The sequence below is a fragment of the Ursus arctos genome, unplaced genomic scaffold (genome assembly GCF_023065955.2).
Source record: "Ursus arctos isolate Adak ecotype North America unplaced genomic scaffold, UrsArc2.0 scaffold_12, whole genome shotgun sequence".
In the NCBI taxonomy this organism is placed as follows: Eukaryota; Metazoa; Chordata; class Mammalia; order Carnivora; family Ursidae; genus Ursus; species Ursus arctos.
In genome coordinates, this window is record NW_026622786.1 from 2,138,559 (window position 1) to 2,155,903 (window position 17,345).

Below are 17,345 nucleotides of genomic sequence, written 5' to 3' on the forward strand. Positions count from 1 at the left end.
TGAAGTCTCCTGTCACCACACAACACTATTACAATACCAGTGACTGTATTCCTTATGCTGTGCCTTTCACCCTTATAACTGACTCATTCCATGATGGAAGCCTGTGTCTCCTACACTCATTTTACCCCCCATCCGCCTCCCCTCTGGAAATCACCAGTTTGTTCTCTGTATTTATGGGACTATTTCTGCTTTTTTGGTGTTTGTTCCTTTTTTTTTTTTTTTTAAGATCCACATATAAGTGAAACTATATTTGTCTGTCTTATTTCACTTATACCTTCTAGGTCCATCTATGTTGCCTTAAATGACAAGATCCCACCCTTTTTATGGCTACTATCCCCGTGTCTGTGTGTCTGTGTGTAGATATGCAGACATACCTATAGAGATATAGCAATCTATATATGTACATGTGTCTTTCTCTTTATCCATTCATCTGCTGATGGACACGGGTTGCTTCAATCATCTTGACTATTATAGATGTTAGAGTGGTACACCTGTCTTTCTAAGCAAGTACTTTTGTGTTCTTTGGGTAAATACCCAGTAGTGGAATTACTGGTTTGTATGGTATTTGTTTTTAATTTGAGGAAACTCCAATCTGTTTTCCACAATGGTACCAATTTACATCCTCACCCAGAGTGCATGAGGGTTCCCTTTCCTTCGTTACCCTTGTCCTTGTCGATACTCGTTATTTCGTGTATTTCTGGTACTGGCCCTTCTGACCGGTATGGGTGATTTGCACTTTGATTTGCATTTCCCTGATGATTGGTGTTGAGCATCTTTTCGTGTGTTGGCCATTTCCATGTTTTCTTTGGAAAAATGTCTATCAGGTCGTCTGCCCATTGTTTAGGCAATTGTTGTTGTTATTGTTGGGTTGCAGAAGTTCTTTATATATTTTGGAGATTAACCCCTCACCGGATATATCATTTGCAAGTATCTTCTCCCATTTAGGAAATTGCTGTGGGATTATGTGAATTTTGCTCTCTCTTCTAGACCCTGTAAGACAACCCTCCTCTAAATGTGGGTTCGCACGTCTGCATTCAGAGATACACCATGCTTACCTCGCGGCTTCATAGACCCCACCTCGTGACAGTCAGGCTTCAAGGATCCCTGATCTTCAGTGTTTTGATTGCTGCCTATTTTCACATCTTGTGCCACTTGCCCAACCAGTCTCTGAGCTACCCAACCCTCCCAAGTGCCTCGGTCCATCAGCACATACTTGTTCCTGTTGGCTGGACACACCTGCATCTCTCCCATTGGCTGATGTCTCACCCTGTCACAGGCCTCCCAGAGGCTATGAGGGTTTAGTCCTTTCTCCTGTTTCCACAGGGTCTTGTTCATGCCCCCTTGGGCACCTACCAGACATGTGTCAGCACTCATTTCCAGGCCGGCCCTGTGTTGCGCTCGAGTCCCCGAAGGCCAGTACTGTTACTATGTATATATGTATTTACAGTAACCCCTACACCCTACGGAGGGCTCGAACTCGTGAGCCCGAGATCAAGAGTCGCATGCTCTTCTGACTGAGCCAGCCAGGCACCTTAAGGCGAGTACTGTTTTCTACTCACCCCTGTGGCCCCAGAGCCTACCCCAAACTGACTCTCAGCAAAGCTCCTCTTCCTGAGACAGGGAAACAGCCCCAGGGCAAGTGTCAGGAGAGACTGGCATGGAGCAGGGAGGGAGGGAGCAGGCGTCAGAATTGAGAGGCCAGGTGCTGGAGACACAGAGGACTCAATAGGGAACACTCCCCTTGTGCCAGGCACTCCTCCCCTCTGTCACACTTAGAGCTACCACTATTGGAAGCAAAAGAGAAACAAAAGTTGCCAAGCTTTATTTAGGTTGTACTGGTTACAGATAACGTATCTAACCCTTTTTCCCGCCCACGCTATGCAGCCCCCTGAGCGGGCTCAGCCACCCTGCCCCCAGTCTCATTTCTTGTCCTCCTCCTTCTTGTCCTTCTTGCCATCCTTGTTGGCCTGCGAGGCCAGGGATCCCATGGCATTTCGAATAGCTTCATTGTTGGGATCCACGCCTGGCAGGTTCTCCAGGACGCTCTGAAGGAACTCAGGGTCCTGCATCACGTCATAATCATCCTCCTCCTGAAAAAGGGCAGTGTCGGCTCGGGCAGGGGCTGGGCCACCTGGGGAAAGCGCTGCTGCCTGAGCCCCTCTCTGCACCTGACTGTCTGGGGCTGGGGCCACCTCCGGCCAAGGGTAGAAAGGACAATTCGGGAACAGACCCAGTGCCTACGTATGGTAGGAACTCACACACGAGTGACCAAACAGAGAAACCGGAACTTTGCTTCCTGAGCACACAGGATAAAACCAGACGTCATCATGTTCAGATTTCATGCTATCAGACACCCACCCACTCCTTTTTCTTTGCCTTAGACCCTCTCTCACCCTCCCGGGAAAACAAGAGCCTATACACCTGTTCAGACAGCTCCCACCAAGAAGGAAGGAAAACGGCCAAACGTCAGACACTTATCCAACTCGGAATGTGTTCATTCTGTTGCCTCAGCAGGGTTTACAAATACGAAATGTAGATCGAGGTGTTTCTTTCCCTCTGCTCGTCAAGAAGCTCATCTATGAAACCCTGAAGAATGGTTCCAGGCCTAGAGGGCTACGGACATGACTGCCAGGGGACTTAAACGTGGTGGGGGTGGGGAGTCATCGCTGGCCCTCACCTTGGCGGGCTCAGATGTGTCCATGGCGGAACTGGCATCAATGTCAGCTGATTCTGCCTGGCCAAACTCTGAGGAAAAGAGGTCAGTTTGTTTAGCTCCACTTCCCTATCCAACCTCTGCCTGGGCACCGCTTCCCGGGCCCTGGCTCACCTGCACCCTGCAGGGACATCTGCATGGCGTAGGCGATCTGCTCCTCCTCGGTCATACTGCTTAGGTCAGGGAGCCCAGTGCGGCCAAACTCCTGCTGGCTGATGGTCATCTTCAGCAGGGCGTCGTCTGAGTCTGGAAAAAGGAGGAGAGCGGCACAGGAGAACAGGTGCCTGCTCCACACAGGCCCACCCGCAAACTGCCCCCCCAGCCCCTCTACTCCCATGCTGCCAGGCCTCCCCACCGCTACTCCAGCGTCTCCGCCCCGCTCCACGGGGTACGCTCGGCCCCGTCCCTCACCTTCAGCCCCAGCTGTAGCAATCCCCGCCTCGGCCGCAGAGGCTGCAGCTGCCCGCCGGGCCTCCTCCTCCTGCCGCTGCCGCTGCTCTTCCATAGAAACACGGAGGGCCTGGCAAAGGGCAGGGCAAGGTCAGATATTCCGCCCTCCTTCCTCACAGGCACTTGGGGAAGTCAGCTGAGCGGTGGGAAGGGAACGCAAAGGGCAGCTTCTGGTTTATGCACATGGGGAAGAACGTGGGGAGGGGCGAGGTGATACAGGGAAAAAGGACGGACTTGGGAGAAACCTGGGGTGTACTGAGGAGACGTGAACAAGGGAATCGGACATTGGCGCCCCTAGAGATCACACAGGATTAAGGGGAGAAGGGACCAAAAGGGAGTCTGGGAAAATGAGTGAGGGTGTTCAGGACAGTTCAGGCCTAGAGACACTCTGTGGTATGTGGGTCCTCAGTATAAGAGGACAAAGGAGGACCCTTGGGCTCCACCTGAGGCCGACGTTTGCTCACCAGGGCCAGCTCGGGATCGGCACTCGGGTCCACTCCAAATTCAAAGTCACTGGCACCAAGCCCCAGCATGGCACCACCTTCACCAGCCAGAATCGGAGAACTGATGAGGGCGTCGGCCAAGCTGGGCCCGGGGGGCACGGTCACCAGATGAGAACCGGTTCCATCTTTGCCATTCAATGTGTTTACGAAGGCTGTCAGCTTTTCCGTGTTCACCTCCTGGGGGAGGGAAGAACACAGGACGCTCTCCTCACCGCCTTGCTCCCCCTCCTCTGCCATTTCAGCTCCATCCGTCACCACCCTCTCACAGTGCAGGCGTTCCTCTGGGTGAGGACTGTTCTGTTTATAACCAAGTTGAGTCCATGCCCCCCAACCCGTCCTTACTCACCTCTTCCCCAAAATTGATAATGTCAACATTTACTTTTTCCTTCTTGAGACGTTTAGCCAGTTTCACCAGCTAGGGAGAGGGAAGAGAAATGAGGAAATCTGTTCCAGACCATGAGGGGAAATGACACACCTCACAAGCGCATACGGAAATCGGTTAACCTCCTCAAGGCCCCCCCAGCAGAAACACTGACTTCTCCATATCCGCCTTTCCCCAAGAGGCCCCATTCCCGCATTCCCCGGCCGTCACCTGGACTCACATCCTTCTCGTTGTCCTCCACGGGGCTTCCCACAAAGGCAATGATGCGCATCTTGTGATTCTTGCCCTGTCGGTGCTTCAGAGCCAGCTTGTAAAGCGAGAGCAAATTCTCACAGGCAGCCAGAGCAATCACTTAGCTCGCTCCTGGCACCCTGCTTCTTTTCTTATGGTTTCTATGTTCAAGTCCACCGTCATGTTCGCGTAAGGTCTAACCCCTCCTCCACCCTTCCCTCCCTGCTGTGCCTCTGTGTGGACAAGGAAGAGGGGCTAAGACTTAATTCCAGGGGTCTTTTCCTTCACCACCATCACCAGTCGTGGAATCCATCCCACCATATCCTCTACTCCTTTCCCTGGGTCACCTCTCTTCCCCCGCTCTGGTTCTAGCTCCACATTCCAGGAAGAAACGAATGACGCTGGGGGCAGCAGCGCAGAGCAAGGGGGAGCAATCACAGGGACCCAGAGGGACTCACGTGGGCCACGCGGATGCCGGTGCAGAAGGTGATCTTGCCCTTGGGCTGGACGGTGTGGAGCTTGGAAAGGATGCGGCCGGTGTCAGGGGTGAGTGTGGTCAGCACCTCACAGTCACTGGGATGGAGGGAAAGGGTTTCTGTGATCTCAGGTCAGGACAAGTGCCTCCAAACCTGTGTTTGACTCATCTTTTTTTCCCTTTTTTTTAAAGGAAGCTCTACGCCCAACATGGGGCTTGAACACACAAACCTGAGATCAAGAGTCACATGCTCTACCCACTAAGTCAGCCAGGTGCCCTGACTCACCTTTTCTTTAAAGACCTCGATAGTAACTGTAATCTCTACTTTTCTTAATCAGACATCCAGTGTTTAGAGGGTAGGTCTTAAAAGTTCTCATTACAAGGAAAGAAAAATTTGTGACTATGTGAGAAACGGGCATTAACTAAACTCAGCGCAGTGATCACTTCACAATATATACATATATCAAATCGTTATGTTCTGTACCTTAAACTTATGCCATGTTATGTATCAATTGTATCTCAATAAAATGGGGAAAAACATCTAGTATTTGGTAGATATGAGCACAGGAAATAAGCGGTTGATTTTGCAAGAAACCTGCCCTCTTCCTCCCCATGTTTCCCTTGAGTCCTTCTCATGTTATCCTGCTCCCAGGCCCCAAGAATCTCCCGCCGCAGTTCGATGCTGGTGACTATGTCTCCTCGCTGCTCCACTTCCAGACCCACTTGCCAGCTAGCAACATAAATACTGGGATGGGAGGTTACTCATTTGCGGGTTATCAGTTCTTAAAACAAATCACTTTTGGGGTAAGAGGATGTGTGATACAGGCCCTGGGCACTCTTGCCTAAAATGACTTTTCACTGACTAAAACATATTGTGAAATTGCACCCCAGATTTAGTTTCATAGCTGTATTAAATTCAGATTAATGTTAAACTCAAGTTGCAGGGCGCTCGGGTGGCTCAGTTAGTTAAGCATCAGACTCCTGATTTTGGCTCACATCACGATCTCCAGGTCCTGAGATCGAGCCCCACATCAGGCTCCTTGCTCAGCAGGGAGTCCACTGGAGCTTCTCTCCCCCTCCCGCTGCCCCTCCCCACCCACCCTGTGCTCATGCTCTCTCTTTCTCAAATATGTGAATAAGTCTTTAAGATACATACATACATAAATACATAAATAAATAAATAAACTCAAGTTGCTATTTATACTTCTTCTGAATAGTGAAGAAGTTAGTCTAGGAAGGTTGATGGGCAAATGCAACTTCATGGGACCTACAGAAGGAGAGCAACCTGGATACCACAGTGGGTTAGATATGGGAAAACACCCACCCACCTAGCAAGCCCCTTCCTCCTCTGCCCCATGTACTTGGCCAGTGTGATGAGGCCCACGTTGTTCTCAGGGTTGCTGCGGGTCTTAGAGTGACAAACTATGTTGACAGCATCTTGTTGAGCCTGCAGCCGGGTAGGTAAGAAGTCCCCATTCCGCATATACTCACTGTTGTCCACACTGTCAGATTAAAAGAAAGAGAGAGGACGTATTGTAAGATCTGAGACATCCTCTCTAGTTCCAGGGACCCCTACCCTCCTTCAACACTTCTTTGAGGGACTTTGTCATGCACAGCAGCGGCTGTCAGTTTCTGTGAAACACAGAACCACCTACAACTTAAAACACACACACACACAGACTTCCAAGCCTTACACCAGACTTACTGACTCAAAATGATCAAAGGAGGGGCGCCCGGGGGGCTCAGTCGGTAGGACAGCCAACTCTTTATTTTGGCTCAGGTCATGATCTCAGGGTTGTAAGATCAAGCCTCATATTGGGCTCCACGCTAGGTGTGGAGACTACGTAAGATTCTCCTTCTCCCTCTGCCCCACGCCTCCCTTTCTTTAAAAAAAAAAAAAAAAAAAAGACCAAAGGAGGAAACACATTTTAAATCTCCATTCCACAAATGATTCTGATAAGCACCAAACACTGCAATCTGTTCCAGTACCACAATCACCTTCTTATAAGCTGCAGTTAAACACATTAGGCACTGTCACGGGAGAATATTCTAAGTTTGCCTTCAAGATAGAAGTATTCCTGGGGCGCCTGGGTGGCTCAGCCAGTTAAGTGTCTGCCTTCGGCTCAGGTCATGACCCCTGGGTTCTGGGATCGAACCCCGCACTGGGCTCCCTGCTCAGCGGGGAGCCTGCTGCTCCCCCTGCTTATGCTCTCTCTGTCAAATAAATAAACATCTTTAAGAATCCATTAAAAAAAAAAGTATTCCAAAGGTAGAAAATACTTATAAAATAATACGTGCTCAGCAGCACTGAGCGCAGGAAAGTGCAATGCAATCGTCTGGTTAAATGTTTAACAGCTTTGGCAGCTGGACCAAACTGCAAAAATGAGGTTCCATGGATGGGGTCTCACTTCTTTTATGCTTGCATTTTCCCAATCTAAGAAATCCAGATAATATGAAATACAAGCTCTGGCTTCCCAGAGACCATAAGAAGGCAAGAAAGTGACGCAGTTATACAAGCTGCGAACAGGATTCCTGACTTGACCCACTTCATTTCCACTGGCTAACAAAATATGGGCTGGGGGCGCCTGGGCGGCTCCGTCAGTTAAGCGCACATCTTCGGCTCAGGTCATGATCCTGGAGGCCCCGGGATCCAGCCCTGAATCCGGGCTCCCTGCTCAGTGGGGAGTCTGCTTCTCCCTCTGCTCCTTCCTCCGCTCAAGCTCATCTCTGACAAATAAATACATAAAATCTTTAAAAAAATATGGGTGGGGGCAATCTTTTTCTTTAATATCCTTTGACTGGCAATAAATCTAAGCCAAAAACGATGAAGAAAGGCAATTAAGAAACTACTGAAAGAAACAGAAAAGGGAGTAAACGGCAGTGTTCAGGTTCAGATTTAAATCCCCAATCTGTTATTTATTAATACTATGATCCTAAGAAAGTTACTTAATTTCTCTAGGGTCTAGTTACTTCATCTGTGAAGTGGGTTTTACTGTATGGAGGAGAAGGTAGGCTTACAGGATTGCTATGATGATGGAATGCATAGAAGTACTTAGCACAGCGCCTAACAATAAGCAGGAAACACAGACTAGTTCTCATAGGGGAAACTCCATCTACGTAGTGAGGTCAAGGGCTGACTCTACTCACCACGCATTATATTCTTTTTTCCCTGATACACTGTTCCTGATGATTCTCCCAGCAGAGAAGCAACAGCCTCTCTAGCTTCAAATACAGCAGTGAGTCCAAATATAAAAAACAATGGAGGCTTTGAGGACTGTCCGGCTGGAACAGCTACTACGTATAAGGGCTGTGGGCAAGAGCAGCAGGTGGAGGAGGGCTGGAAGAAAGGCTGCGAGCACCAGCAACGTGAGAGGCAGGGAGAACAGACACTGGAGAATGTGGAAGCGGGGCTCACATTTTGTCATCCATCAGAACGCTGGGAGGGTGATGGTAGTATGGGGGTACTAAAAACACAGATGCCTTAACAAACTAGGCACACATCCCTAAAAAACACACTGTTTAGTTTCTCCAGTCTTGAACTTTATATGAATTGAATAATATACCTATTTCTTGACTACTTTTGCTCAACAGTATATAATTTTTCCCAACAAAAATCCATCTCAAAACAAGGGCTTATGATATCATCCAGCTATTCCATAAAGTCTTCATTTAAAAAAGGATACAGGGGCGCCTGGGTGGCTCAGTCGTTAGGCGTCTGCCTTCGGCTCAGGGAATGATCCCAGGGTCCTGGGATCGAGCCCCGCATCAGGCTCCTTGCTCAGCGGGAAGCCTGCTTCTCCCTCTCCCACTCCCCCTGCTTGTGTTCCCTCTTCTTGCTGTGTCTCTGTCAAATAAATAAAAATCTTAAAAAAAGAAAAAAAGAATAAAGACGCCTGGACTTCCCTGGCTGGGAGTCTGCCTCTGCAAAGGGAAGGCGGAGTCAAATAAACTCCACAGAATTTTCATGCACAGCAGAGCATGAGGCTCTACAGAAAAAAGGAGCGGCTCTCATCATTGTCCTGTGACTGGGCTGCGACGACTGGACACCAACAGGTCTCTCTGGGGCTAATCTTTCCTCCCATCAAGCCAGGCCAGTATTCTTTCTTTCTTTCTTTCTTTCTTTCTTTCTTTCTTTCTTTTCTTTCTTTCTTTCTTTCTTTCTTTCTTTCTTTCTTTCTTTCTCTCTCTCTCTTTCTTTTCCTTCCTTCCTTCCTTCCTTCCTCCTTCCTTCCTTTCTTTCTTTCTCTTTCTCTCTTTCTTTTCCTTCCTTCCTTCCTTCCTTCCTTCCTTCCTTTCTTTCTCTTTTTTTTAGGTAGGCTCCATGCCCAGCATGAAGCCCAACCTGGGGCTTGAACTCAGAACTTTTTATTTTATTTTATTTTATTTACTATTTTATTTTATTTTATTTTATTTGACAGAGAGAGAGACAGCCAGCGAGAGAGGGAACACAAGCAGGTGGAGTGGGAGAGAAAGAAGCAGGGTCCCAGCGGAGCAGGGAGCCCAATGTGGGGCTCGAGCCCAGGACCCTGGGATCACGCCCTGAGCCGAAGGCAGACGCTTAACACTGAGCCACCCAGGCACCCCTGAACTCAGTACTCTTGAGATCAAGACCTAAGCTGAGATGAAGAGCCAGACACCTAACGCACTGAGCCACCAAGGTGCCCCCAGGCCAATATTTTTAAACCGTATTTTGTATACAGCTCTGCCTCCACCATGCTCAGAACTCTTTCAGGAGTCCTCTATTGAAAGGTACCAGAGTTCAACCTCCTGAGCTTGACATTTGTGGTTTTCTACCTTTCAAAAAGAAAGAAAGAAACTACCGTAAATCAACCTTAAAATCAAGTCATGATAACCTATACCCTAATCCTTAACCACACCTTAGGCATTTACATTTCAACAGCTTTGTTTCTGCCCCTACCCCTACCTGTCAGGGTCTCTCAGCATTTGTCAAAGTTCCTTCAAGGCCCCTCTTAAACTCCCTCTTGAGGACTCCTCAGGTACACTGCAACTAACAGGTGTACAATGCTATGCAGGACAGAGCGCCGTCACAAGCATTTCACCTAACTGGAGTGTAGGGCAAGGGGACATTATGACTATTCCCAGAGAGAGATTTACTACATTCTCAAGAACATGCAGCTGGTAAGTAAGTAGCAGAACACACAGGAGTTTGGATTCCAAATCCTGTCCTTTTTCTACTCTAACACGCTCTGTCCCAGAAGTTGCGAGATTTAGCACATAAACATATAGGACTCCCAGTTAAATCTGAAGTACAGATAATTAACAAATAACTTTTTAGGATAAATATGTCCTACGCAATATTTAGGACAGACTTATAGGCATTTTTATGTTAAAAACTGCTGTTTATATGAATTCAAATTTAGCTGGGCATCCTATATTTTATCTGGCAAAGTTATCCTTCCCCCCCACCTCCCCAAAAGAAACTCTTAGGTGGCTGTTCCATCCAACGGCGATTTGTTTGTGCACTATTCCATAGTATATTCTACTCTCATAGTTCGAAGAAACTGAAAACCTTGCAAAAGCTTGTGTCCTCTGCTTCTAATCCAACTCATAATAAGATACTCAGCCCAAGTCTGAGACTGAAGAGGAGGGCCAGCTCACCAGAGAAGAGCTTTAATGTCAGAGAGCCTAGGGTTTAAATCTTGGCTCCCCCACTTAACTACCCGTGTGACTTTGGGTAAGTCATCTAAAACTGCTGAGACTCGGTATCCTCATCTGTAAAACCGACGAATATTTACCTAGAAGTGGTGTGAGGTTTAAGTGAGGAAACGTACATTAATGCCTGACACATAGGAAGCAATTTATAAATAGTACCTTTGAAGATGATACAGGGAAAGGTAATGGATACAGAGATGAAAGACTGGGGCGGGAAAAGGATTTACAATCTCTCTTGCTAAGATCCACTATTTTGAGAAGAGGAGAGGAGGGCTGATGAGTCTGAGAAGCAGACTCTGGCTACAGACAGCAGATCTGGGACTGGTCTAAGGGAGACGACGCTAAAATAGAGCAAAGAAGCGAGGATCGGCCAGTCAATGACAATCCGAGGGCTGAGGGATACTGGGGTACTCCCGGCCCGTCCTCCTCTCCCGGGCCCTGGGATGACTCAGGGAGTCGATGGGGCTCCTTCCTTCCCGGCCCAGGGCCGCATCTCACCGATCGGTGCCCCACCCCCACCCCAGGCCCACCCGGCCTCCGCGCAACACGCGCCCCCCACGCAGTCCGGCCCCCCACGGGTCCCGAGGTAGCTCCTCACCAAACCATAGTGCTTTCCAACACCATCTTGCCACCTTCCTCCCTCCCCGACCGGTTCTTCTAGACGGCTTAACAACAACTCCTCCCATTGGCCCAGCGCTCACCACCAATCACAGGCCTCGCTCAGCCAGTTGCTTCCGCTTCCGCTTCCGTCCGCGTTGCGCTCTGGGAATTGTAGGCGCCGCCAAAATAAAAGGGTATGTGGGGGACAGACGGAGGACTGAGGTGACACACAAAAAAAGGGTCCACCTCTACCTTCCCTGTTATCCGAGTTCTCTGGTTGAATTCCCTGCTGGAGGATCTAAAAGAATTGGTGGAGGACCCCTTGAAATTGCTGTGGATATGTTTGCTAGCATCGTCATTTTTAGAAGTTTGTGGGCTGGCTAACGACGTTTCAGCTCTATCACTGCCCCATAGCGCTTTGTGCACCTAACCACTAAGCCCGTGTCCTCCAGAATTGAATATATATCTCTCTCTTCCATTTAATTAAGGGCAGGAAAGTTGTCTTAATCTTTATAATCCCTGAGCCCAGTACAGAGCCCCACACATGGTAAGAACCCAGAAAAGGTTTGACGACTCAATCCTTTTATAACCAATCTCCCAAAGAATGGGAGACAAACTAGTAAACCATTTGGTTTGTTAATCAAGAATAACATTCAGGGGCGCCTGGGTGGCTCAGTCGTTGAGCGTCTGCCTTTGGCTCAGGGCGTGATCCCGGCGTTAAGGGATCGAGCCCCGCATCGGGCTCCTCCGCTGGGAGCCTGCTTCTTCCTCTCCCACTCCCCCTGCTTGTGTTCTCTCTCTCACTGGCTGTCGCTCTCTGTCAGATAAATAAATAACATCTTAAAAAAAAAAAAGAATAACATTCAAATATGTGTTGAATTGGGCGCCTGGGTGGATCAGTCCGTTAAGCACCTGCCTTCAGCTTGGGTCATGATCCCAGGGTCCTGGGATCCAGCCCCACATCGGGCTCCTTGCTGATCGGGGAGCCTGCTTCTCCCCTGCCTGCCATTCTCCCTACTTGTGCTTACTCTCTCCCTCTCTCTCTCTCTGTGTCAAATAATAAATAAAATATTTCAAAAAAATAAGTTTACAGATGATATTGACCTCTTTGTGTCCTTGAACAACTAAAGAGGAGCACCTGGCCGGCTCAGTCAGCAAAGCAGTCAACTCTTGATCTCCGGGTTGTGAGTTCAAGCCCCATGTTGGGTGTAGAGATTACTTAAAAATAAAATCTTTAAGGGCACCTGGGTGGCTCAGTCAGTTAAGTATCTGCCTTCGGCTCAGGTCATGATCCCAGTGTCCTAGGATCGAGTCCCCTTTCAGGCTCCCTGCTCAGCTGGGAGCCTGCTTCTCCCTCCATCCCTCCCCCCCCCCCCCCCCCCCCCCGCTTGTGATCTCTCCGCTCCCCGCCCCTGTCTAGAGCTCTCTCTCTCTCTCAGATAAATAAAATCTTAAAAAATAAAATCTTCAAGAAAAAAAAAAAAAGGAAGAAAGAGGGTCTCTTGGGCAGCTCGGTTAGTTAAGTGTCTGACTCTTGGTATCAGCCCAGGTTTTGATCTCAGGGTCCTCAGTCGGGCCCCACTTTGGACTCTGCACTGGGCATGGAGCCTACTTAAAAATAAAGAAAGAAAAGAGAAAAAACTAAAGAATACACAGTTTATTTATTTAAAAAAAGTTCCTTTTTTAAAAAAAGATTTTATTTATTTATTTGACAGGCAGTGAGAGAGGGAGCACAAGCAGGGGGAGAGGGAGAAGCAGGCTCCCCGCTGAGCAGGGAGACTGATTTGGGGCTTGATCCCAGCACCCTGGGACCATGACCTGAGCAGAGGGCGATGCTTAACCTGAGCCACCCAGGCATCCCCTGGAACATATGTTAAATGACAAGAAGGGATGAGACTCCACCTCTGGTGAATAACTTTCAGAATAGTTGAGATTGACATGCTTAAGAGAAAAACATTAAACCAGGATTTCCAGCTTTATTATCTTTTTTTAAAAAGATTTTTTAAAAATTTATTTGAGAGACAGCAAGAGCAAGCACGAGCAGGAAGGAGAGGGAGAAGAAGGCTCAGCGAGCCCTACGTGGGGCTTGATCCTAGGACCTTGGGATAATGACCTGAGCCTGACACTTCACTGACTGAGCCACCCAGGACCCCCATATCCTTTTTTTTTTTTTTTTTTAAGGTTTACTTATTTATTTGAGAGAGAGAGAGAGAGCGCGCGCACGCATGCGTGCGCAGGAGCAGGGGGAGGGGGAGAAGCCGACTCCTCGCTGAGCGGGGAGTCCCAAACGGAGCTCAATCCCAGGATCCCTAGATCATGACCTGAGCCGAAGTCAGATGCCTAAGCGAGGTACCCAGGTGCCCCTCCAGCTTTATTATCCTATGGCCTCATTCGGTTTCCTTGAGTTATCGCAGTTCTCCCCTAGCAGGCCCTACCTGCATTTGGATTGCAGGGTCCCGCTGTAGGAGCGGTTGCCGCTCACCACTAGAGGGACCCTCTGACTGTGAGAGGGCAGCTACTGCCCCCACTCGGCAGTTGCATGGATAGTTGAAGAGGGAGTGACCACAAAAGGGTGGCAGAAAGACCACTTACGCCTAAAACAGGTCCAGATTTGATTTCTATTAAGGAAAGTTTTTTCCTTATCCAGTCTAAAGGAGTGACTTAAACTCACATTCAAATGACAATCCCCAGTTCCTCCTTCAATTACTACTTGTTCTGTCAGTTTTATCATCACCTCTACTCTCCCACACCACCTCACACCTAAATCATAGTCTGACCTGCTTGTTCTATCTACTTTTACAGAACTTTGTCAACAGATTAGTCTGAATTATTTTTAAGATTTTATTTATTTATTTATCAGAGAGAGCGCGCGAGAGAGCACAAGCAGGGGAGCAGCAGGCGGAGGGAGAAGCAGGCTCCCCACCGAGCAAGGAGCCCGATGCAGGACTCGATCCCACCACCCTGGGATCATTACCTGAGCTGAAGGCAGACACTTAACCAACTGAGTCACCCAGGCATCCGTAGTCTGAATAATTTTGATCATGTTCTACTTAGAGGCAAAAAACATCCTACAGTTCCTCACTGCCTACAGTTTAAAATAAAAAATGCCTCAAGCCTAGGGGTGCCTGGGTGGCTCAGCCGGTTAAGCGTCTGCCTTTGGCTCGGGTCATGATCCCGGGGTCCTGGGATGGAGTCCCAGGTCAGGCTCCCTGCTCAGTGGGGAGCCTGCTTCTCCCTCTCCTTCTGCACACCCTCACCCTGCTCATGCTCTGTCAAATAAAATCTTAAAAAAAAAAATTCCTCAGCCTAGCCATCAACGTTTCCCGTGTGGCCCCCACCTATACCTACTCCAGGATTCTCACTCAGATCTCCTTCACCATTGCTTCCACTGTGGGGTCTTCCTTCTTCTCCAAAATAGGACCCCTCTCATACCTCTAGGCTCTTGGGTTCATGTGCAACTTTCTCCAACACTTCTAGTCCACAGTAACCTCTCATTTTCTTCCACCTAATATATTCTGTACCACCCTCTCAGAGAACTGAAACCCTTAACTGTAATCCACCTAAAACATCGTTTTTGTGTACACACAAGTATGTGTGTGCTCCTCCTGTAAACTCTTGAAGCTCAATTACTTCTTTTGACCTCCAGCTACCCAGTGCATTGCTCACTAGCTCCTGCATAAATATTTGTAGAATGATCGTAACAAGATAAGGAATAGTACTGTGGAAAGAACAGTATTTAGTTAACTTGCTTCTCTCCAAACTTCCCCACACGCATGCCTTAGAACAAGCACCCCCTCTTTGGTCGTTTCCCATCACAGCAAAAAAGCCTAATTAATAACTAAGCTCAACCTCACAGAAGCGGAAAACAGAACTGAGGGAAGCAGCCAGTCTCTGGTCCTCGAAGTGACACCTTAGCATCAGGTCAGGGGAAGGAAAGGGAATCCAAAGGCCAAATGACCTCGAGCTTGCTTTGTCCCTCCTCCTTTCCCCCTAAACTTGAGGAAGACTTAGAGCTTTGGATTCCCAGATCGGTCAGTTAAAGTAGGCTGCCATTAGGCAACAGACCTACAGTAATTCCCTTCATATTCATTCACAGCTTTTCCTTGTCAAGTTGAAGTTGTTCAAGTGCAGAGGTGGCTGGAAGGTAGGGAACGAAGCCAGCACCAGCCTGCACCAGACTGAAGGCCACTGGCAAGGATGCAGCATTTGCTCAGGGCAACGTAAACAACACTGAGCCCGAGCTGGGGCAGGAAGGTGGAGCAGATGGTGTATGAAAAAGAATCCGCAAGAAACAAGAGGTCTAAATAACTGATGAAAGTTTAATACATTAAAACCAGGTATTTATCACTTTTATATTGCATTTGCCATTTCTGAACAATACAAAGTGGAGGCAAATAGTGACACTTCATAAAAATGCTGATTCCCCATTCCCTTCCCTAAGACCCAGCCTCCCTCAAATATTCCCTCCCGCTCCCTACAGAACTCTGTCCTGAATAAAACACTTAAATACATCATAAATAGTAAATTATGAAAAAAAAATAGCAAGAATTGTTTCTTTCCTTCTTGTAAAAAAGAACATGGCAGCAAAGACAGGCAGCCAGAAACTGGCTGGGGGTGTCTAATATAGACAGTTACTTGAGGGATGGGCTAACCTACTATCAAGGTCGGGCGGGATGGGAGACGGGACAGTATTCAACGACCTGCCTGAGATGCCAGGCCCCCTCAGTCCCCAGACAGGAGGATCAGGTGGGGAGCCACAACTCTTGGAGGTGGGGAACAGACGGATTACACAGCTCCCATTTCCGAGTTCTCTGCATGAGAAGAGACAGGGCATGTGGCACAGCAATGACCTCACCTAGGCAAGAATCTGCTGGCTCCCCATGAGTCTAAGCAAATATTCTCTAGCCTCATACAGACTGACTGTTAAACGGACACAGGTGTCCCCTCTCCACCTCAGCCCCTCGAACAGCAGAACACTGTCGGAAAAGGTGGGAAGAGCAAGGAAGAAACCTCCTTTTGAGAAGGATCCAAATTCATTTGATTAAGTCTTCATATTTAGAAAAACAAGCAGAATACATTTCAAATTGCAAAACAGTAATAATCGTGATGGCCTGGCAGTGAGTAGGGTCCGGCCTAGCAAGGGCTCTGATCTTCTGGTCCCATGACTGCCCTACTGTTTCAACAAAAGGGGTAAAGATTACCCCATGTCCCACTCTCTCCATTCCTTCAGCCTTAAGAAATTCATCAAGAGAGGAGGAGTTAAAGAGGAGCTGCTCCTGGCAAAGCAGTGCCATACTTCCATTTCTCAAACACCAGGGGGCTCTTCTGAGGGAACCCCACAAATAGGCATCTCTCCCAACACTTCTGCAGTTTTGATCTGAAACTGTCTGGCTTCAAATTGTGTGCTGTGTGCTAGTTTTTCTTTTCCTTTTTTTAAGGAAAAAGAAAAAGGAAGGTGGAAGTTGGCTTAACACCCTTACTCCCAAAAACCTTTACAAAGATTACAAGGGTCTTCTTCCAGAGAAAGCGTGAAGGTGGAGATAATGTGCCAGCCAGTCTGTCCTGAGGAAATTAAGAGTCCAGCTCCAGGTGAAAGGTAGATGAAGAGGAAGAAAACCACCAAGTCCAGCAACCCCACTTCCAGCAGGAAGAATGGGGGTTTGAAAACAATTCAATTGTGGAAGCCAAGGCTGGCCAGTTGAAAATCCGTGCCACCTAACTCAGAAGTGGAGAAGATGCTGCTGTCCTCAACTGTCCGAGGCACTAATGCCCATTCATAAGGAAGGGGAAGGAGAAGAGGTTCTTCTTCAGGAAGGAGACAGAGAGCTCCCCTAGCCTCCATTATACTCCTTTTGTGATGACCACAAAGAAAACTCAGCATTGCTGGGGCAAGGGCTGGCTCCTTGGGATCACCAAGCTGGTAGAATCTTGTTCCAGGTCTTCTGAGTTTTTTTGCTCACTGGAAACGGAAAGGGTATAAGGTTAAGGATGTGAAGTATGAAATGAGGAGGCAGGAATGGAATTCAAGTTCATTTCAGCCTGACTGGCAGAGTTAAGTTTTCTTCTATTTCATCCTCCGCTTCCAAGTACAAGGTCTCAACAAAATTTAAAAAGGCAAGATTAAAGGGGCACCCATTCCCTCTAACCTTGCCAACTAACTCCCTGTTCCACTCCATCAGTGATACTCTTTATACCCTTCAAAGAAAGCATTCACCTCCCCCACGTCCCAGACACTCACATGGGTGAACTCTGACTCTGCAACTTCAGGCTTTTCCAAGAGGGCTGAACTAACAGGAGAAAAAAAATGGAGGCAGAGAG

At 48.2% G+C, this 17,345-nt stretch overlaps 2 protein-coding genes across 13 annotated transcripts in view; both read right to left on the reverse strand.

Annotated features, from left to right (window-relative positions):
• Positions 1-1,801: 1,801 nt before the first annotated feature.
• On the reverse strand, positions 1,802-11,137 carry PSMD4 (proteasome 26S subunit ubiquitin receptor, non-ATPase 4). 5 transcript variants are annotated; one of them, XM_044379678.2, is made up of 10 exons: positions 11,026-11,137; positions 6,116-6,256; positions 4,738-4,852; positions 4,269-4,355; positions 4,046-4,081; positions 3,628-3,843; positions 3,125-3,233; positions 2,828-2,959; positions 2,678-2,745; positions 1,802-2,090 (listed from the first exon to the last, which is right to left on the reverse strand). In XM_044379678.2, the coding sequence occupies exons 1-10, from the start codon at positions 11,049-11,051 to the stop codon at positions 1,920-1,922; spliced, it is 1,101 nt and encodes a 366-aa protein (XP_044235613.1). In that variant the 5' UTR covers positions 11,052-11,137; the 3' UTR covers positions 1,802-1,919. The 5 variants fall into 5 exon arrangements, with proteins under 5 accessions (XP_044235613.1, XP_026342417.1, XP_057166274.1 ...); XM_026486632.4 differs by having other exon boundaries at positions 4,013-4,081; XM_057310291.1 differs by having other exon boundaries at positions 6,083-6,256.
• A 4,189-nt stretch (positions 11,138-15,326) lies between these two features.
• Positions 15,327-17,345, reverse strand: part of PIP5K1A (phosphatidylinositol-4-phosphate 5-kinase type 1 alpha) — a 37,459-nt gene continuing 35,440 nt past the window's right edge. For 5 of the 8 annotated variants that reach the window (XM_026486628.3, XM_044379675.2, XM_048220574.2 and 2 more), the window contains 2 exons: positions 17,266-17,314; positions 15,327-16,986 (listed from right to left, as the gene is read on the reverse strand). In XM_026486628.3, coding sequence (XP_026342413.1) covers positions 16,984-16,986; positions 17,266-17,314 — 52 coding nt within the window. In that variant the 3' untranslated portion in view covers positions 15,327-16,983. Of the gene's footprint in view, positions 17,315-17,345 lie in introns of all 8 variants that reach the window. The other 3 variants (XM_057310286.1, XM_057310287.1, XM_057310288.1) reach the window with 1 other exon arrangement.

Bases quoted from the DNA above. Each gene is read 5' to 3' on its own strand.
- PSMD4 (XM_057310290.1), bottom strand. From the start codon at position 11,051: ATGGTGTTGGAAAGCACTATGGTTTG. The intron at 4,853-6,082 runs GTGGGTGGGTGT...CCTCCATCCCAG, and splicing joins AGGAGGAAGGGGCTTGCTAG to TGACTGTGAGGTGCTGACCA. The intron at 4,356-4,737 runs GTGAGTCCCTCT...TCGCTTTACAAG, and splicing joins CCGGCATCCGCGTGGCCCAC to CTGGCTCTGAAGCACCGACA.